General features: G+C 45.4%; 1 protein-coding gene and 3 long non-coding RNA genes across 5 annotated transcripts; 2 read left to right on the top strand and 2 right to left on the bottom strand.

Annotated features, from left to right (window-relative positions):
* The first annotated feature begins 553 nt into the window (after positions 1-553).
* On the top strand, positions 554-6,865 carry LOC126985240 (uncharacterized). 2 transcript variants are annotated; one of them, XR_007738412.1, is made up of 4 exons: positions 554-1,668; positions 5,527-5,632; positions 6,102-6,211; positions 6,719-6,865. It is a non-coding gene; the product is annotated as an uncharacterized LOC126985240 (long non-coding RNA). The 2 variants fall into 2 exon arrangements; XR_007738411.1 differs by having other exon boundaries at positions 5,527-6,211.
* Positions 6,227-20,875, bottom strand: LOC126985235 (trifunctional purine biosynthetic protein adenosine-3-like). The gene is made up of 16 exons (XM_050839849.1): positions 20,714-20,875; positions 18,510-18,677; positions 17,679-17,786; positions 16,221-16,880; positions 15,661-15,784; positions 14,877-15,102; positions 13,445-13,664; positions 12,701-12,899; positions 11,575-11,823; positions 10,831-11,034; positions 10,009-10,155; positions 9,409-9,548; positions 8,792-8,908; positions 7,602-7,859; positions 7,194-7,309; positions 6,227-6,818 (listed from the first exon to the last, which is right to left on the bottom strand). Exons 2-16 carry the CDS (start codon positions 18,675-18,677, stop codon positions 6,752-6,754), a joined length of 3,003 nt encoding a protein of 1,000 aa, XP_050695806.1. The 5' UTR covers positions 20,714-20,875; the 3' UTR covers positions 6,227-6,751.
* LOC126985241 (uncharacterized) lies at positions 7,731-8,975 on the top strand. The gene is made up of 2 exons (XR_007738414.1): positions 7,731-7,877; positions 8,766-8,975. It is a non-coding gene; the product is annotated as an uncharacterized LOC126985241 (long non-coding RNA).
* LOC126985239 (uncharacterized) lies at positions 14,134-14,646 on the bottom strand. Its single transcript, XR_007738410.1, has 2 exons — positions 14,497-14,646; positions 14,134-14,447 (listed from the first exon to the last, which is right to left on the bottom strand). It is a non-coding gene; the product is annotated as an uncharacterized LOC126985239 (long non-coding RNA).
* Positions 20,876-21,974: the final 1,099 nt, after the last annotated feature.

Genomic DNA, 21,974 nt, shown 5'->3' with positions numbered 1-21,974 from the left:
TGTTGATTATCCTTTGTGTTGAGACGTGTTGTTGTTGTTGTTGTTGCTGTTTGTGTTGCTATATATATACCTGGTGCCTCCCTCCCCCCACCCCCCATGTGTGTGTGTGTGTGTGTGTGTGTGTGTCGTTTCGTGCTTCGTTCGATTCATGTGTTTGTATCGACTTTTGCAATGACTTTGTATTATGTATGATGGTTATAATATACACAATAGAAGACGTCATGTTGGTTTTAATTTGTCCCTTCATTTCAGCCCTTCATTCCTTTCCTTCCCTTCCCTTCCCTTCCCTTCTCTTCCTTCATTTCATCCTTTCATTCCTTTCCTTCCCTTCCCTTCGACCACTCCCTTCGTTTCTGTATTCCATCCCTTCAATCCATCCTTTCGTCCCTTCCCTTCCCTTCGTCCATTCATTTCAAGCCTTCATTCCTTTCCTTTCCTTCCCTTCTCTTCGACCGCTCCCTTTCCTGTATTCCATCCCTTCATTCCATCCATTCGTCCCTTCCCTTCCCTTCGTCCCTTCATTTCATCCCATCATTCCTTCCTTTTCCTTCCCTTCCCTTCCCTTCGACCCCTCCCTTCTTTCCCGTATTCCTACCCTTCATTCCATCCTTTCGTCCCTTCCCTTCGTTCCTTTATTCCATCCCTTCATCCCATCCTTCTTTTCGTTTACCGTTCAACTATTCATCCAAAGAAAACATTAAGCTACAAAATAACACACACACACACACACACACACAAGCACATATTATTCTCTCCAGGCTACAGCTCACGTATGCTTCGCTGCTTCACTCAAGGTCACCGGAGCTTCGCGAGACAACAAGAGAGAGTGTCGCAAGTCGAGCAAACAAAGGCTGGCTGCTCCTTGTCCCTCGTCAGCGCTGCCTCGCCTGCGTCACGCTCTCTATCAGGGGACACCACGCTGCTCCCTGTCACCTGGAACAATGGGGCGATAAGCAAGGTTGGATGCATTGTCTGGGATCTGGAATCGACTCTCGCGCGTAGTTGAAGCAGTAAATGGAACTCCTATGCAACATTGTCAGATTGTCGTACTCAGCCGCTTATATTTCCCGACTTCCTCCCCAAAAACCGTCTTCTGGGCTGCAATAACGAAGCACATTTATAGTTATCGTTACAAGAGTTAGATCCTGATGTTTCTTGGCAATAGTTAGGCGTCAAAAACCGGTAAATACTATGCTCTGAGTACGACAATCTGGCAACGGTGCTCCTTTGACCGTGGAAATTTCGTCTTCTCGATATTCTGGCATACAGGACTTATTTATCTGGTGTATTTCTTATTTCATTAATTTTATTTGCATTTATTTGTTGATATATACAGTTTTGCTCTTTTTCCGTGTCTGTTTTAGCCTTATTTCCATGGTGAGGCAGAGAACTTGGCACTGTGCATGGGTTCTGAGACCATCATGGCGTAGGCTGAGGTGGACAGAAGAGGGAGAAGAAAGGGCACACGTTTATCCATTTATATCCACACGCAACCTCTCCATCACTGTCCTTACGTGGCTCTGGAGGACACGAGGAACCATGAAGCACATCGGAGAAGGGGAATATCGCAGCAGAGGACGCCACAGCAACGTAAATTAAGCAGAATATGTCGCTGGGTGTTGCTGGGCTGCCATGGACATCTCTGGGCGCTGAGGACAAAGCATCGCGGTGAGTGTTGTTGTGGCCCTTTTGTGACTTCCCGACGCGTTCAACCGAGTGATCATTTGAGCGGCTTATGTATTGTGCTTTATGATGCCTGTTATGTCGTGTCTTTCTTACGGTTTCATCTGTTTGTTTGTGGGAGAGGTGAGTCATATGTATCTTTAAACATTTCTGCGCCCAAGAACACGTAATTTACTAGTCTTTCGTGGGAGTTTAGGGCATTTCCAGGGGTACTTTTATGACCCTGGTGGTAGTCTGAGCCTTCTTCTGTACCGTGAACCTAAAAGAACACTAATTAGAACTCGATTAACCTCCTTTTTAGCCCTTGGAAATAGTTGGGGTGAGGGGTGGGAGCATCTGTCAATACCAACCTGAGCCGCTTATGTATTGTGCTTGCTTTGATACTAGTTAATGGTGTCTGGTAAGGTTCGCGATTCGGTAAATCTTAAGAATAGCGGCTCAGAGCGGGTGCGCGTGATAATTACAACATTTCTAGCACGTACGACGGGGTTTTGACAAGCGGACAGGCGTGTTTATGTCACAAGGGTGTATTTTTCCACGCTGGCCTCGCGGTCGATGGGCGATGAGACTGCGAGTTCCGGGGTGAAGACAGGGATTCGAAGTTCCCGCGCGGAAAAATACACCCTTGTGACATATAGCCTCTTCCATTTAGCGTAACCTGTTTCTGGGTCATGATCTGTAGAGTCCCTTAATAGATAGAGTCCCGACAACCTAAGATTTGGACGCCATTATTGGTCCTGTTTTCACCACGAGAGCGTGTGCTAGCGTTTGAAAAGCACGGCGAAAACAGGCCCAATAATGGCGTCCAAACCTTAGGTAGTCGGGACTCTATAAGGGACTCTACAGATCACGACCCAAAAACAGGTTACGCTAAATGGAAGACGCTAATAAACACGCCTGTCCGCTTGTCAAAACCCCTTCGTACGTGCTAGAAATCAAAGTGCATATATACATAAAGACTCTGCTGGAAATGTTGTAATTACCACCACACCGTATCCTAAATACGCACCCGTTAGGAGCCGCTATTCTTAAGATTTACCCGTGACTTTCATTCAAGGCTATACTGAAGGATGGGTTGATTTGTTCTATATATATTATGTGTGTAGTCTTCCTAAAGGGGGTCGCTGCTCCCCTCCACCCACCAGTTTGTCTGTTTTTCGGTTGGTTTGTATTGATCTTGTGTTTGTTATTAGCGTTTGTGAGGAAGAAGAAAGCAGGAAAGATTTTGAATTGTTTTTCTTTTTCTGTTTCATCACAGGGAATAAGATTAGAGCATTTTCTTCTTTTCTTCTTGTCTTCCTCTTTCTTCTTCTTGTCCTCTTTCTTGTTCTCCTTTCTTCTTGTCCTCCTTCTTTTCTTTTTTCTTCCTTTTCTTCTTCTCTTCATGACCTTTCTGATCTCTTTATTCTCTTTCTCCTTAAATTTCTTCTTCTTCCTTATCTTTTTCTTCTCTCTCTTTCATCCTCTTCTTATCTAAATATCTCTGCCCTCTTCGTCTCCGCGCGATAACCAGGACGCGAATAATCGTTGTGGTGACAATCTCAACATTCTCGCTATCTTATACTCGTACTTCTCCATATCTTACGTGACACAGTGATATACAGGTCGATAACACGGACACTCTTACGTCAACAAACACTGGGGTCACGAACCTTGCCCGCCTCTCCCCGCTAGTAATAATAAAAAATAGCAAAAATAATAATAATGAAGATAATTTGCAGAGTTGATGAAGGAGAATGGAGATGATCACGAGGATAGACTTAGATATTGAGGTTTGTGTTGTCAGACGCTTTCAAAGGCCCAAAAAAAGGATATCACTCTGGTTTTAATGAGTTTTTCGGGTTCATGTTACAGAAGAAGGGTCAAACTACCACCAGGGTCATAGAACTACTCTGGAATGCCTTTAGCTCTTATGAAAGCCTTGTTAAATGAGGTTGGACGCCGATCTGTTTAAGAATAATAGCTTTGAGGTTGACGAGACAGCCTACAGGAAGGGTTACACGTCCCGCTGATCACGAGAATAGACTTAGATATTGAGGTTGGTATTGTTAGACGCTTTCAAAGGCAAAAAAAAAAAAAAAAAAAAAAGGATATCAGTGTTTTTCGGGTTCATGTTACAGAAGAAGGGTCAAACTACCAGCAGGGTCATAGAACTACCCTGGAAATGCCCTGAACTTGTATGAAAGCCTTGTTAACTGTAAGCTTGGGCGGCGATCTGTTTAAGAATATAAAGTTTTGAGGTTGACGAGACAGCCTACAGGAGGGTTTACGCGTCCCGTTGGTGCGCTGGGCGGGTCAGTGGCTCGAGGGGCTGCCCGGCGACTTCGCGGGGCCGTGATGTTGACACAGGTAGAGGGTTCACGGCGGCTGGCGGGAAGAATGCATGAATCACGCCGCCGCCAGGAGCCTCCACGCTGCCCGGCCGCATATTCCCATGTCTCTCTGCGGGTATGTGGTTCCTGAGTGAAGACGCTCGGCTGTACCTTTGAAACTAACCACGGGGTGTTCTGGAAAATACTCCGATTGTAATTCCCACTCAAAATTGCCTTCTAGTAACTTCAATTGAACCTATCCTAACCTAACTTATCCTAACCTAACCTAACCAGCCCTGTTCAAGAGCGGACGCCACACACCCGTACAGAGAAGGGAAATACGCGAGCTTAACAACACAGTGTCCAAAGTGCCCCAAACTTTGTCACCACCACAGACTGAGAATATATCACTAGACTGTGGGCGTGAATTTCAAGAACCTCACGCCCCCGTGGTGCTACGAGTCTGGGGACCCGGGTTCGAATCCCGGCAGTCGGCGTGCGGCTCACCCTTCTTTGCGGCGAAGGTAAGCTGTGGTGACCTGGATGTCTCACTGACCCTGTGTTCCGGAGTTACGGGTTCTCCAAGAGCTAATGCGACGAAGATGAGCACCGAGATCACGCGCAGCTCAGCTCTAGTGACGCAAGTGTGCACTCATTCTCTTCACCAGCCTCGTGGCGCTGACTTTGAGGTCGGCTGCACCCAAAGACTCAAGACTCCTAAAGATGAACCGTATTCTTGTCCAGTCAGCCTCAGATGTCCTTAGATGAACCGTATTCTTGTCCAGTCAGCCTCAGATGTCCTTAGATGAACCGTATTCTTGTCCAGTCAGCCTCAGATGCAAGTCGCCCCCTCTACCGAGTGCCCCCCTCCCTCCCCCTGCGTGTGTCCCGTGGGTGCGGGCAGGGACCCCCGAACAGCAAGTCATCCTCGGCCACACAACAGTCCTCTAGCAGGCGAGGCAGCTGTTCAGAGCTCCCCCCCCGCCGCCCCATGGCCCACACGCCCGCAACTCAAGGCTTATTTCCCGTCCGCGATCAAGGCTTGCGTGGGGCGACACCATCTGGCGACTCATAGCTTAATTTAATTGTAGGGTTTGGGAACTCTGAGTACTGAGAAAAGGTTACGTTTGTCTTTTTTTTTATTTTTACAATAACGGAGACGGCACAAGGGCAACAAAAAGAAGATAGAAAATAGAAGAGGTCTTTATCAAGGGTATGGAGTGCAGGCTTGAGGACCGCCTGGGGTTGTTAAGTTCACGGGAATTTGGAACTGGTAAACTTTCCATGGGAATTTTGGGGAACTGAGTACTGAGAAAAAATTATGTTTGTTTGTGGTGCTTTTTTTTAACAACAAAGGAGACGACTTAAGGGCAACAAAAAGTGAAAAAAAAGAAAAGCCCGCTACTCGCCACTCCCATAACGGACAATAGTAAAGAATAGCCAAACGAGAGGTCAATTTCGGGTGGTGTAAATCAGTCAACCAAGATCCGAACGAGGAACAGAAAAATACTAATTAAATTTGTTTCTGCAGGTTCCCGTGGATGAAAGAGTACTTGACGGCCCACCTCTGGCCTCAAGGTGATGTAAGGAGGAACACCTTGACTGTGCTCCTCGTTACAGGTTGAGTCCCTGAAAAGGTGTGCATTCATTTGCTTTGTCTTTAAAAAAATTCCACAGTACTTATAGACAGACATTGTTCATAGACTTTTAATTACTTCTTAAATTATTGTTTTTTGAATAGGGATCATCTTTCAATGTCCACATCATTTCATGGCCTTTGTATGTCTAAAATGCACAAGATTTCCCTGGTAGAATATAGTTTTGAGGTTGACGAGACCGCATGTAGGAGGGTAAACACGTCCCGCTGCTGCGCTGGGCGGGTCACTGGCTCGAGGGGCAGCTCTTTTCTCTCGGTTGTCCCTGTTTGAATCAGATCTTTTCTTTCAGTTGCCCCTATTAAGAGTTGCCTCGGCATACAACCCGGTTTGAATCAGATCTTTTCTTTCAGTTGCCCCTTATAAGAGTTGCCTCGGCATACCATTCCTCCTTTGGATGCCTCAATTGACCGTTTTCAAATTTGGCAAGTGAATGTGTTCTCATCTGCAGCACAGGAATGAAACTTCCTATCACAGCAAGTTACACAGCATTCATGGACGGGCTCTTGCAGGGAAGGCCTTTCAATGGATGCTCATGCCACACACTGCTACTAGGAACAGGTAAGCAAAAATCGATTTATTATCCATATATTTATTCAACAAAATTCAGAACAGTCATGTAGAGTATAAACAAAATTCAGAACAGTCATGTAAAGAGTATAGATACATGTATTTAACAGTTAACGTCATGGTTGAGCACTATTCAGGGTGTTTTCCCAAGTCATAGTACATCATAGTTACATGTAGTATTGGCAATTAGAGGAATACTAAAAGATCTAACTTTGTACATTCATCTTGAGCAACTTCCTACATAGGCTTTGATTTTTGTTTAAACAGTTTATCTTTTATACATACTAACAATTTTCTACAGCCCAATTCAAGTTTTCATAAAGGTTTCTTCCCCGATACAAGAAGAACTAATTGGAATGAGAGTAGATATTGAAAAACACGTCCCATAGAGATGTTTATCACTCTTCCATACCCCAACTCAGCTTTCCACAATAGTCTCTTCCCCAATACAAGTACTGATTGGAAAACACGCCTCATTGCACTTAAATCTTGCTGCAGGTCATGTCCAGGCTGACGGGAAGAAGCGACTCCTTACGTCCTGGTGCACTTCCCATCCTCCCCCACCACCACCTTGCCGCGGGCCACCAGCTCCATGGCTCTGAGGACACAAGATAACATTAACACGAAGCAGAAAACCAAGTGAGGGACCACTCTGAAGGCAACACACCCTCAAGCAACGTTAAGATGTCCATGCTTGTGGAGGGACAAGAACAGAGGGTGCAATTTAATCCCTTCACTCCAGCGACGCCGACGTCAGCGTCCGACGGGCGTCACTGTTAGTCCTCTTCCAAACATCTTAGGAAATGGAAAAGAAATAAGAGCAATTGAGAGGACTAATCCTCTTCCATTTCCTCTTGACCCTTTCCATGCTGTGACGCCGACGCCAGCGTCACAGATGGAAAGGGTTAAGTCATTGGATAGTGTATGTAAGAAGGAACTGCCCCTCCCACTTCTCCTCCCTGTCAAGACTTGCCTGGGGAACGCCTGGTGCTCTGCCGTCTTGATGCGCTCCGACAGGGTCTCCTCGGTGTCCCCCGGCAGGATGGGCACGGCCTCCTGCGCCACTATGGCCCCGCAGTCAACCTCCTCCTGGAAAGGCCCACAACATGAGTACTTCACCAAGAGTGGGAGAGACTCATAGCCCATCCAACCCCATAAGAGAGAACACAAGGACATGAAACAAAGAAGAATAAATAAGAAAATACAAGACAACTGGCTGCCGCAGATGCCTAGGACTGCTGAAGCGAACACCTTACCAAGAAAATCAATAAAATACAAGACACTGATGCACAGGAGACCCCAGAACCAACACATCACCAAGAAAAATACAAGACAAACTGACTGCCACATATGCACTGGACACCTGAAGCCAACCCCTCACCGAAACAAAGTGTACAGTGCAGCCGGTGACCGTTACACCCGCCTGGAGTGCCTGCCGCTGGGCGTGGATCCCCTTGAAGGACGGCAGGAGCGCTGGGTGAACGTTGAGCATCCGTCCGTGCCACGCCCTCACGAACGACCCGGTCAGGATGCGCATGAACCCGGCCAGACAGATGAGCTCCACCCTGGCGGCCTTGAGCTCTGTGGTGATCGCTGCCTCAAACTCCTCCCGGGTCTTGTAGTTCTTGTGAGGAACCACCTGAGGAGAGGGTGTGAGGTAAGGTCAATGTTGCCATATGACATACTCAGCCTCTTTTGTTTGCTGATTCCCAACCCAAAAACTGCTTTCATCACCCAAATAACTCCCTTCATATATGGTTATCGTTTAAATGGTTAAGTATTGGTGCTTCTTGGCGACAGTTATGGGGCAGAAACCAGTAAATATGTGGCTCTTGAGTATGATAATCTGGCATCGGTGGGTAAGGTTGGTGGCATACACATAATATCCCAAGCGAACCGTATTACCCATGATCAAACCTTCTAAAGAGCTTCATTTATGACATTTCTACCTTCAATATAAACCAGAACAAAATCCTGCATGAACCAAACCTTCTAAAGAGCTTCATTTATGACATTTCTACCTTCAATATAAACCAGAACAAAATCCTGCATGAACCAAACCTTCTAAAGAGCTTCATTTATGACATTTCTACCTTCAATATAAACCAGAACAAAATCCAACATGAACCAAACCTTCTAAAGAGCTTCATTTATGACATTTCCACCTTCAATATAAACCAGAACAAAATCCAACATGAACCAAACCTTCTAAAGAGCTTCGTTTATGACATTTCTACCTTCAATATAAACCAGAACAAAATCCAATATGAACCAAGCCTTCTAAAGAGCTTCGTTTATGACATTTCTACCTTCAATATAAACCAGAACAAAATCCAATATGAACCAAACCTTCTAAAGAGCTTCATTTATGACATTTCTAACTTAAGTATAAACCAGGAACCAAGAGTGTGTGGTATAGATCAATCCTTCTACTAAGATCTGCATGACTAATTGATTATTCAGTATCTTTTCCTAGTCAAGAATGAAGTTACTCGATATTGTAGTCTTTGGGACCCTGCTAATGTATATGCTGTTTACATTATAGATCGCAGAAGTCGGTACACCCCTCACCTTGGTCGCCACGCCCGCCTTCTGAGCCCTCTCCAGGCCCCTCACACCAGCCACGTTGCTCACCACCAGCACTATCTCCGCCGCACTCAGCCCGCCCTTCGTGTGGTCCAGCAAAGCCTGAAACATATGTCTTTTTGTAATAGTATTCAGATTTTAACCTCCAATAAAAAATATGCTCTTGTGAGACATGTTTTAATAGTCATTCTCATTAATTCCCAGTAGTGTTAGAACTTGTTTATGCTCAGATATAGAACTTAACCTACATAACTTGACCTACACTTACGTTTTGAGGTGTCATTTCAAGTTCGACTAACCTACAAACTTAATCCTAATAATACATGGAAACAAGAACTTATATACTGTCCCCTACACAGCAAAGAGGTACCTTGGATTCCTACATACCACTGCCCCCAATACCCTCCTACCATACCACTGCCCCCAATACCCACCTACCATACCACTGCCCCCAATACCCACCTACCATACCACTGCCCCCAATACCCACCTACCATACCACTGCCCCCAATACCCACCTACCATACCACTGCCCCCAATACCCACCTATCATACCACTGCACCCAATACCCACCTATCATACCACTGGCCTGAATACCCACCTGCAAGTTCGTCCCACTGCCAGAGATCAGCACGGCGACCCTTCTGCGTGGTGCGGTGAGGGAAGGGCAGAGAGCGAGAAGTGGAGACACCCCCGCCTTCAGCACCTCCTCCAGGCCCTGCACCACCACTCTGGGAGCTCCTGACAACATAGGGAGAGAGGATTATATAGGGAACACAACAGCTGGGAGGAAGGAAGAGAAGGAAAACTACACAGGAAAAAGTAGAACGATGAATTTGGGGAGGAGAAAAGGGAAAGAAAACTACATAGGAAAATATGAAGCTGATATATGGGAGAAAGACAGAGAAGGGAAAGAAGGAAAACTACTCGAGGAAAAGATGAAAGATAAAATTTGGGAGGAGGAAACAAGAGGGAAAAATTATGATGCATGAAAATTACCTAAGGCAGAAAAGAAACCCTGAAAGTGAGGAATGACCGAACCTTTCATGAGCTACGTATACAAGACTTTTAACTTCAATACAAATAACACTCTGAGAGAACCAAATCCTGCATGGACAACCTTCTAAAGAGCTCCGTTTATGACATTTCTACCTTCTATATAAATCACACACCAAGAGAACCAAATCCCGCACAAACAAACCTTCCTTCCAAGCCTCGAGACTGCCAACGTAGCGCGCCTGTTCATCCCCCATCAGCCTCTTGACCTCCTTGAGCCTGTCCTCGGCCACCACCAGCACCATGCCAAGCCCACAGTTGAAGGTGCGCGCCATCTCCTCGCTGCTAACACCTGATTGGGGTCGGAAGAGTGAGCAAGTCTTTCTTCCTTTGATTAAGAAGTGTAAGTGATTTGATTGGTGTTTGATTAAGATACCGTTTGATTTGATACCATTTCTTCTTTTTCTGCAGTTAACAACCTTGCTTTCCCTCAGAGCTTTGATTAATAAGTATTAGTATAGGTACGAAGCAAACAATAAATTTAAGGAATACGGAATACAAATGTGAGTTAACTTTATTTGCACTGAATTTTACTTTACTTTATTCCCATCAGAAGTTATTCATTTAGACATAGATACAGAGGAGGAGGAAGAGGAGGAAAAGGAAGAAGATGAGAAAGCTGTGTAAGAACTGTGAACGGGACAGAGGAGGAGGAGATGGAAAAGGAAGAAGATGAGAAAGATGCGTAAGAACAGGAATAATAGAAAAGACAAGAATGAAAGGGACAGAGGAGGAGGAGATGGAAAAGGAAGAAGATGAGAAAGATGCGTAAGAACAGGAATAATAGAAAAGACAAGAATGAAAGGGACAGAGGAGGAGGAGATGGAAAAGGAAGAAGATGAGAAAGATGCGTAAGAACAGAAATAATAAAAAAAGACAAGAATGAAAGGGACATACAAGTCAAGAAAGAAGAGTACTTGAAAAAACGGAATAAAAAGGAAACCAGGAAAGGCCTCTCGGAACCCACCGTGTGCCGCCAGCCAGCCAAACACGGGATGCACTGGCCAGAGGGAAGCCTTGAGGTGTGCGGCGAGGTCTGGCGGCAACACTCTGGGCAGGTTCTCCAGCAGGCCGCCGCCGGTGATGTGCGCGGCGGCCTTCACCAGCCCCGCCTCCAGCACCCTCGTCAGGCTCTTGCAGTAGATCCTGGTCGGTGTGAGCAGCTCGGACCCTGGAGAGGCAATCAGCGTTACCAACCAAGAATGAAACTACACCTGCAATCCTTATCTGCAGTGTACTTTACCATCTTTGTTTGCACTGAATTTTACTTTATGGTAGGAAGAAGAAAAGAAGAAAAGGAAATAGAGAAGAAAGAGGAGGAAGAAATAAAAGAAGACAAGGAAACACAGCACAAGAATAAGACAGACGAAGACAAGGATGCGAGGGAAGAAGAATGAAAAGAAACAGAGAGAAGAAAGAGGAGGAAGAAATAAAAGAAGACAAGGAAACACAGCACAAGAATAAGACAGACGAAGACAAGGATGCGAGGGAAGAAGAATGAAAGGAAACAGAGAGAAGAGGAGGAAAAAGTAAAAGAAGACAAGAATAAAAAGGACGAAGACAAGAATGAAGACAAGGGAATCAGAGTAGTGGGCTTATTTTTTTTTTCCACTCTTTGTGTTGCCCTTAAGCCGTCTCCTTTGATGTAAAAAAAATAAATAAATAAATAAAATAAATAAATAAATAAATTAAAAAAAAATAAAGGACCTACCAAGCGTGTTACTAGGACAGAATGGCGCCGGATCACTCCACTTCAGGTCCTCCGCTTCCACGATCCTCCGCACCAGACTGAACCCATTGCTGTGGAGCCCCGAGGAGGAGAGCCCCACCAGCACGTCCCCGGCGGCAATCTCACTCGTCCGGGGCAGCAGCTTACCCCGCTCCACCGCCCCGACCGTGAACCCAGCGAGGTCGTACTCCCCGGCGCTGTACATTCCCGGCATCTCCGCTGTTTCCCCGCCTGGGTGAGGGAGAAAAGAATTGTTAGGTAGGCCTATATGAAGCTCTTTGTGTCCCTAACTGTTAGAGGGACAAAGGTAATGATGTTTTTTTGTGCTCTTCTGTGAGACTCATGATCGGAAGCAATGATGATGATGATGATGATTATGTGGATGAAGCTTGTTTTTCTATTTTCATGTGGAGGAAATGTATGAAGGGGGAGAGGTGTGTGTGGAAGGTGGACAAAAGAAGGAAGAAGAGTGAGAGGAGAAGGGAAAGGAGTGGATGGAGAGCATGAAGAAGGAGGAGGAGAAAAAGGAGGAGGGGGAACCCAAAAATAGACATGGAAGGGACATGGAAAGGGTGCAAGAATGAAGGGAAAGGAGTGAATGGAGAGGATGAACAAGGAGGAGAAAGAGGAGGAGGAGGAACCCAAAAACAGGCATGGAAGGGACATGGAAAAGGGGAAAGAATGAAGGAAAAGAACGAAGGGAAGGGAGTGGATGGAGAATATAAACAAGGAGGAGAAAAGGGAGGAAGAGTAACCCAAAAACAGACATAGAAAAAACATAGAAAAGGGGAAAGAATGAAAGAAAACAACGAAGGGAAGGGAATGGATGGAGAATATAAACAAGGAGGAGAAAAGGGAGGAGGAGTAACCCAAAAACAGACATAGAAAAAACATAGAAAAGGGGAAAGAATGAAGGAAAAGAACGAAGGGAAGGGAGTGGATGGAGAATATAAACAAGGAGGAGAAAAGGGAGGAGGAGTAACCCAAAAACAGGCATGGAAAACACATAGAAAGGCCGATAAGAATGAAGAAAAACGAACAAGAACATAAGAAGTAGCAACCATGCATATATTTTCCCTCTCACTCTCTCTCATCACCACAGTCCTACCTATGAGGGCACACCCGGCGAGGGAACAAGCCCGCGCTACGCCCTTGACCACGCTGGCCGCCACCCGCCCCTCCAGCCGCCCTGTTGAGTAGTAGTCCAGGAAGAAGAGAGGCCGGGCGCCGTGGACCAGGACATCGTTGACACACATGGCCACGAGGTCCTGCCCTACTGTGTCGTGCATCCCGGCCGCCTGAGCAACCTGAGGGAGAGGCAGAAGGAGGGATTTTGTTTACTGCTATGAAGAAAAAACGTGAAGAAAGGATTGAAATATGAAGAAAAATGTAGTTATGAGTGAAGGAAGAAAAAAGGGGAGAAGAAAATATGAAGAAAAGATCACAATAGGGAGAAATTTGTAGTTATGAAGGAAGAAAGAAAAAACTGAGGAAGAAAATATGAAGAAAAGATCGAAATGTAAAGAAAAATGTAGTTATGAGTGAAGGAAGAAAAGAGGGGAGAAGAAAATGTGAAGAAAAGATCACAATAGGGAGAAATTTGTAGTTATGAAGGAAAAAGAAAGAAAAAAGGAAAAGAGAAAATATGAAAAAAGATTGAAAATGAAAATGATACAATTACAACAAAATACAACAGAGTGAATAGAACGGAAGGATGAATTTGTGATGGGAAAAAGCAGGAAAAAAAAAAAGATAAAAATGAATAAGAAATCAAGTGTAACGGAATGAAAAAAAAAAAAACAAAAAAAAAAAAAAAACAAGGAAAGATTGACGGAGGGACAATGTTCCGTACCTTCAGCTTGGTCCCAACGCCATCAGTACCCGAGACCAGAATCGGGTCTTTGAAGCCGGTCTCCCGCAGGTCAAAGAGGCCGCCGAAGGACCCGAGGCCGCCCATCACCCCGGGGCAGGTCGTGGCGGTGGCGGCTTCCTTGATGGCGGCCACGAACGCATCGCCGGCGCTGATGTCGACGCCGCTGTCCTTGTAGGTGACGCCCCGCCCTCGGCCAGACCTAGGGGGCGGGAGGCAGTTTGGGGGACGGTGATTTTTTTTTTTTTTTTTTTTTTTACAATATTAGAATCAGAATAACAAAAGACAAAAAGACAAATTAGCAACATAAACAAGAAAAACAAACAAACAAACAAACAACAAGGCCTATGGGGCAGGAGGCAGCATAGTGGTAATTTTTTTTTTACAATAATATTAGCAGCACAATGACGGACAAAATAAATAAATAAATAAATAAATAAATAAAAAAAAAAGCTGCACAATGACAAAAACAAACAAACAAACAAACAAACAAACAGGTTCCTACAGAGTCCTAGTTATGGATTTACAGTCTATGCTTCAGTTTCAGTGATAGATGGTGAATCCTTTTAGGCAAGTGTACGCTCATTTTTATTTTTTTATGAATGAACCAACAAGAAATTTGGTTCTGACAGACTTAATATTACTCATTAGGGAAGTACATAAACCAAATAAAACATTCCTTGCTACTTTATTCCTCTGAAAATCTCACAACACTTAACTAATCTTACCTAGGTCACAAAATACTGCCCTGAGCAAAGAAGGACAATACCAGCCTGTGACTTTCCTGGCCATGGTGAGGTTAATCAGCTTGGTCTCAATACAAGGTTCCCAGGTTTCCACAAATACATACAAATTAGCATATATATATACCCTAAAAGTATGCCCCCCCCCCCCCCCCTTTCATTCTCTTTCTAACACATAACCGTAAAAGTATGACATCCCTTTTCATTCTCTTCCTAAGACATATATAGCCTAAAAGTATGACCTCCCCTGTTCATTCTCTTCCTAACACATATATACGCTAAAAGTATGACCTCCCCTGTTCATTCTCTTCCTAAGACATATATAGCCTAAAAGTATGACCTCCCCTGTTCATTCTCTTCCTAAGACATATATAGCCTAAAAGTATGACCTCCCCTGTTCATTCTCTTCCTAAGACATTATATAGCCTAAAAGTATGACCTCCCCTGTTCATTCTCTTCCTAACACATATATACGCTAAAAGTATGACCTCCCCTGTTCATTCTCTTCCTAAGACATATATAGCCGAAAACTATGACCTCCCCTGTTCATTCTCTTCCTAAGACATATATACGCTAAAAGTATGACCTCCCCTGTTCATTCTCCTCCTACTCTTACTTTTCTAGGGTGTGTTAGTGAGTGACCTGCCCTGGTGGTGGGTTAGTCAGCTGACCTAGCGGAGGCAGTGACCCGGGCCGCGATGTCCCTCCTGAAGGTGGCGCCCTCGAAGGTGATGCGACCGGCTAGCTGCGTGGCCCTGGTGGCAGCCTCCCCCAGTGCCGGCCCAGTCACCACCACCGCCAGCACCCGCCCGCCGGAGGTCACCAGTGTGTCGCCCTCCAGCTTGGTGCCAGCGTGGATCACCTGCACACCCGCCTCGCTGTCCACCTCACCCACACCTGCGGAGGACACAAGACTATTACAATAAGGTCTTGAATGATGCTAGAACCTGGCAGCCACTAATTGTTAGGCTTACATAGGCAGCTCAAGGGCAAAAAAGATAATAAGAAACAAAAAAGCTTGCTGTCGCTGTTCTTCCAAAGAGTTAATAGCAAGAGTGGCTGTGTTAACTGAATCATTGCTATTTGATATACAGTTAACCTAGGTCTTCTTTCCTTCTTTATCATCATCTTTTTCTTCTTTGTCATCTTCTTCTATACAGTTAACCTATGTCTCCTTCTTTGTCATCTTCTTTTTCTTCATCTTCTCTTATACAATTAACCTGTCTCCTCTTCTTCATCTTCTTCAATACAGTTAACCTGTGTCTCCTCCTTTGTCATTTTTTCTTTATCTTCTCTTATACAATTAACCGATGTCTTCTTCTCTTCTTCATCTTCTATACAGTTAACTTATGTTTTCTACTTTTCCTCTCTTATACAGTTAACCTCAGGGCCACAATATCTGGTTTCCCAAGTGACGACCTCCCCAAAACAGAGCACACCGCCTTGCATACTCACCTTTTATTGCCTTGCCCTTGGGATAGGCGCCCGGGTACCCTCCGCTGACCACGCACACGCCAACACAGCTCTTGTCGCAGCTGAAGGGCACCTGCATCTCCGCCAGCCGCCCATCAACACATGCCTGCAAGAGATGAAATGTTATACTCAGCTGGAGACGCAGAAGAAAGCATAAGAATAAAAAATGTGCTGCAATGTTTTCCACTTCTCTTGCTTAACCGTGTAGCAGCGACGGGCCAAATGTGTGGCTTTACCATGTACCAGCAACGGGCCAAATTTGTGCCATGATATAAATCCCCCCCAAAATAGATGATGCATAAACTGATCACAAATGTGTTTATATATATTATGAAATGGTTTGCGTGAGCGATTTTTTTTTCTCAATTTTCTTGTTTAGAGGGACCCTTAAGAAACATGATCCCTGCAGCTACCGGGTTAATGTGATGTTCTCTTTTGGCTCGTCGCTGGTACTGGGTTAAGGGCAACAGAAAATCAAGAATCCTTTTACTCATGTCACAAATTTCAAGAGTAATCAGCCTCGAGTCTTCAGCGCCACTCACCATCATTACGTCATACAGGTCGGCTTCTAGTAAGGGAAGGAGAACCTGCGTCTCTGGATCACCAAAGCGACAGTTGAATTCCAGGACTTTGGGGCCATCAGCGGTGAGCATCAGACCGGCGTACAGCACACCAACAAACGGCGCTCCTTCCTTCCTCAGGCCATCAACAGCCTTCTGCAGGACGTCCCTCTGTATGGTGTCCAGGTCGCTCTGAGAGGCAAGTGGGCAGGGGCAGTAGGCTCCCATGCCCCCTGTGTTGGGTCCTCGGTCGTCCTCCTCCAGTCGCTTGTGGTCCTGAGCTGGGGGCATGACGGCGATGGTATGTCCGTCGGTGAAGCACAACACCGATATTTCCTCCCCCACCAGCTTCTCCTCCACCACGATAGTCTGCCCAGCCGCCCCGAAACTGCTACTGATGGTGTCGACAGCTTGGCAGGCCTCAGCGGGCGTGTCGGCCACGATGACGCCCTTCCCTGCGGACAACCCCGAGGCCTTGACAGCATACCCGGCCCACACACCCTTGCTGATGAAGTCCTTGGCGTCCTGCGGGGAGGTGAAGGAGTGGTGGGCAGCGGTGGGGATGCCGTGCCTGGTCATGAAGGATTTGGCCCACGACTTGTCAGACTCTATCCTCGCTGCCTCCTTGCTGGGCCCAAACACCTGGAAGGAATAGGGCAGGTGAGCTTGGTGGGAGAGGTGGGGGAGGGTTGTATGGCAAAGGTAAAGTTGAGGGTAGGCCTACTGGAGGATTGAGAAGGAAGGGAGAGAGAAAGGGGAAAGAAAGAAGGGAGGGGAAATAGAGAGATGGAAGCAGGGAAGAGAAAGAAGGGAGGAATAGGGAAGAAAGAGAGGAATAGGGAAAGTAGATATGAAGGAGAGGAAGAGAAGGAAGGGGGGAGAGAAGGAGGGAAGAAAGAAGGAGTTAAGGAAGAGAAGGGAGAAAGGAAGAGAGGGAAGGGAGGAATAGGAAAGAGAAGAAAGAGAGGAATAGGGAAAGTAGAAATGAAAAGGAGGAAGAGAAGGAGGGAAGAAAGAAGGAATTAAAAAGGAGAGGAGGGAGGAAGAGAAGGAAGGGAGGAAGAAGAAAAGAAAGAGAGGAAGAAGAGAGGAAAGAGAGGAATAGGGAAAGTAGATACGGTATTGAAGGGAGGAAGAGAAGGAAAGAAGAAGGAATGAAGGAAGAAAGGAGGGACGAAGAGAAGGAAGGGGGGAGAGAAGGAGGGAAGAAAGAAGGAATCAAGGAAGAGAGGAGGGAGGAAGAGAAGGAAGAGAGGAAGAAAAGGAAGAAAGAAGGAATTAAGGGAGAGAGGAGGGAGGAAGAAAAGGAAGAAAGAAGGAATCAAGGAGGAGGAAGGAGGGAGAGAAGGAAGGGGGAGAGAAGGAGAAGAAAGAAGGAATTAAGGAAGGGAGGAGTAGCTGCGTCAATACTCATCTCCGTCACATCAGCCGTAGACTCACCTTGATGCCCGCCGCGGTGAGGGAGTTCGCCAGGCCCTGAGCTAATGGGTCCTCGGGGCCAACCACCACCAGACCCACGCCACGCTGCCTGCACGCCTCCGCCACGCCCTGCACACACACGCACACACACACAGACACGTTATCAAATCATATAGTTATCAAATCATGTAGTTATGAAGTCATCTAGTTATGAAGTCATCTAGTTATGAAGTCATCTAGTTATGAAGTCATCTAGTTATGAAGTCATCTAGTTATGAAATCATGTAGTTATGAAGTCATGTAGTTATGAAGTCATCTAGTTATGAAGTCATCTAGTTATGAAGTCATCTAGTTATGAAGTCATCTAGTTATGAAGTCATCTAGTTATGAAGTCATCTAGTTATCAAATCATATAGTTATCAAATCATGTAGTTATCAAGTCACCTAGTTATCAAGTCATCTAGTTATGAAGTCATCTAGTTATGAAGTCATCTAGTTATGAAGTCATCTAGTTATCAAATCATGTAGTTATCAAATCAGTTATCATAGTAGTTTTCATATCAGTTAAGAAATGATATATACAGTTATCAAATTAGTTATCAAATAGAAAAATCATAAATAGTTATCAAATTATCAAAAGAGCTAATTTTTCACAAGTGCAAAGTCCAATTCCACATTTTTAAACTAATTTTCAACCACATCAAGTATATAGGAGAAAAAAAATGGACGTTACCTTTCCTAAAACCAACCATAGACATATTTAACTTAAGAAGACAAGCAAATTCTCAAAACTAACCCAACCAAACCATATGAACCAGTACTCGAACCATCAATGAACCTTCAACTCCCTACCTCGTGGTCCCCCAGTGGCAGGGTTATGTGGGTGACCTTGGGGGTGGCTAGGGTCCCTGCATTCCCCGGGGTCACCAGCAGGGAGGTCACGGCAGGGGAGGAGCCCAGGGAGAGGGTCAGAGCGTGTTCCCTGCCGCCTGACCCGACCACCAGCACCACGCCGGCCATCTTGAGGGAAGGGAAGGAAGGGTGGTTAGTGGGGAGGGAAGGGAGGGAGGGAATGGTTGGGGGTAGGGGAGGGAGAGTTAAGGGGGAAGAAAGAAAGGAGGGGAAGTAGAGATATGGGAGTAATAGGAAAGAAAGAGAGGAATAGTGGAGAAAGAGAAAGGGAAAGGAGTAGGAGGTAGAAAGAAGGAAGGGAGGAGTAGGAGAGGAAGAGAAGGAAAGAGGAAAGAGAAGAAAAGAAGGGGAAGAAGAGAAGGAAGGAAGAAGAGAATGAAACTGGAAAAGGAGAAAGTAAAGGAATGAGAGAAGAAAGGAAGGGATAGAGTGTGAAGGGAGGAAGAGAAAGAAACGGGAAAAAAGAAAGGAAGAAGAGAAGGAAGAGAATGAAACGGGAAAAAGAGGAGAAAAGGGAATGAGAGAAGAAAGGGATGGATAGAGAATGAAGAGAGGAAGAGAAAGAAAACTAGAAAAAAAGAGAAGAGAAGGGAAAGAGAAAGGAGGAAGAAGAGAAGGAAGGAAGAGAGAATGAAACGGGAAAAAAGAGGAGAAAGAAGGGAAGGGAATGAGAGAAGAAAGGGAGGGAGAGAGTATGAAACTGGAAAAAGAGAAGAAAAGAAGGGGAAGAGGAGGAAGGAAGGAAGAGAAGGGAGGAAGAGAATGGAATGGGAAAAAGGGGAAAAAGGAAGGGAATGAGAAGAAAGGGAGAAACAGAGTGAAGGGAGGAATAGAGAATGAAGGGAGGAATGGATGAGAGGGTGAGGAACAAGCCGAGGAAGAGAGAAGAGGGAAAACAGAAAGCATCCTAACCCACATCCTCCTCTTGTACCCTTAAAACAATGCATCCAAGCGGCAGGGAGGGGCAGGAACAGGGACAGGGGTGGAAGGGGAAGGTTTATAATACATGACAGCCAGTTAACATTAAGGGGAGGGGTGGTGCCAGCTGTTTGCCTCCCCCTCACCAGCTGGCTGTGTCCATCAACATTATTCAAGAGGTATTTTAATGTTTCAGAAGCCACGTGTTGAGTTGTTCCCGTGTTAGACTTCAGGATGTGTGGTTTTAGGGGAAATCTGACATGAATATTCAAGATCAAGGGTCATATTTTAACATTTCGGCGCCCATGCAAGCTTATATATTTAAAGCTTTCTTAGTATAGTAGTTTAGTGCATTTCCAGGGGGAGTATTATGACCCTGGTGGTAGTTTGACCCTTCCTCTGTACTACCATGAACCTAATGAAACACTCATTGTAAGGCAAATATAAAGAGATAAGAGATCGGAGTGTAAGTAATTAAACATATACCAAAGCTCATATATTTGACAAGGTTTCTTAGTATAGTAGTTTAGTGCATTTCCAGGGGGAGTATTATGACCCTGGTGGTAGTTTGACCCTTCCTCTGTACTACCATGAACCTAATGAAACACTTATTATAAGGGAAACATAACGATGAGATTAGAGTTGGGAACATAAGTAAGCATAAACCCCCACTACTTTTAATTCATCCTCTTCACTGTCTGGCTGACGGGACAGGGAAACCATATATAATTAACAAGGGCGCCGGGCAGGGCAGGATCATGTGGGACGCCAACTTTTCACAAAATAATTGAACAACTGAAACAGACCATGCAGTGACAACCCTTCCCTCCCTAACAAAGACACACCTTCGTTCACAATATCTGATTAGCAAGAGAAAAAAGGAAAAAAAAGGGCTCAGGGAAGGTTCATGCGGGGCGCCAACTCATCACAAAAACTGAAACGGGCAGTGACCACCTTTCCCCTTTCCCTCGTGCCATAACTACCATGTCTTAAGCTCCCCCAAAAGACCAACGGGCGCAGGAAGGCTTTCGTTAAGTTCCTGCTGTAAATTGGGGCTAAATGGGGAGCATTAGACGTGATCAAGAGCTACAGGATATGCGGGAGGCGGGCGAGACGAGGACACGGACACTCACAGACACGCCCCAGACATGCTTCTTATTTTAACCCACTAACGACTTAACACAGCGACGCATTAGACTTCCCTGCCTCTATAAACCTTGACTTACCTTATGACAGCACGTAGGGGAGGTAGGAACGTGGGTAGATGAAGGAGAGGCTGGTAAATAGTCTCTCTCCTCGGCCGGTGGGTTCACAACTTCACACTGGGCAGCCTCGCTCCTTGTCCCTCACCACCAAACCCCAAAATTACCTTCACTTTAACCCTCAATATCAACCTTAATTTAGCCCTCAGAGACTCACCATGGTACCAGAAATATACTTAAACCTTCCATCTATAACTTCCAACCCCAAGAATATGAGACAATAAGGTAAATGAGTGAGAAAAATCGAAAATAGGGAAGTAACATGGCAACTTGAGGGGGCAGACAGGGCCGCGGCGTCTGCTGACCACACCGCCTGCCGCCTTGTAGGATAGCAACACATCCCTAAGGACTCCTGCCGCACTGATATCCTACAGGGGAATGTACCAATGATATAACACGTAAAGGACAGACATATATAACCAGCAGGCGGCGATAGGAGATTAAATAACGAGGAAACTGGTGGTATATCCTATTTGTGTGACCTTGAGGAGAAGGGAGAGGCTGGCAACAGGACCCACGAAAGATTAGGACACAAGGATGCAAGGGAAGGATATGTAGGATCAGCAGAAGTCCTTAGCAGTGAGTAATTTTCATGGTAAAAGAGGGAATTGGAGGATGGGAGTACTGAACGTAGGATAGCTAACAAGGATACGACATAATTAAGGATATATACGTGTAGGATAAGAAGGATATCTACAGGAGTCCTTAGCATAAGAGTTGTAATGGTTATGAAGAAAATGGGAGCTGGGAGATGAAGAATTTAGCGCGTTTCATTATTATTATTCATTATCATTGTTATATCAATATTTTTCTCGCTTCTGCTTCCCTTTTATTGGTTTATCAAGCTTCATGGGTTAAAAATCAAGCTTTTTGGGGTTTACAGGGTGGGGGAAGGAGGGGGAGGAAGAGGGAGATGGAAGGAGTGGTTAGCCTGGCCCTCCTTTCCTCTCCCTCCTACCCTCCCTTCCTTCCTCTGACCCTCCACTGCTGAAGTGAAGAAAAATATCGTGTCTTCATTTTTCCTCTCTCTCTCTCTCTGGTTGCGTGGGTCTCGTTGCAACAGCTAAACGCGTGATGCTGCTCAGTAATTGCGTCTCCTGTATGTTATCTATTGCACAAACTCATGTATGTCGCAAGCCTTATTAGAAATCACGGTTGGGCTTCATTATAATTGCTCCTCCTCCTCCTCCTACTACTACTACAACTACTACTACTACTACTACAA

Source organism: Eriocheir sinensis, chromosome 59 (genome assembly GCF_024679095.1).
Source record: "Eriocheir sinensis breed Jianghai 21 chromosome 59, ASM2467909v1, whole genome shotgun sequence".
Lineage (NCBI taxonomy): Eukaryota > Metazoa > Arthropoda > Malacostraca > Decapoda > Varunidae > Eriocheir > Eriocheir sinensis.
The sequence above is the reverse complement of the archived record's forward strand: the minus strand, read 5'-3'. Positions and strand labels throughout refer to the sequence as shown.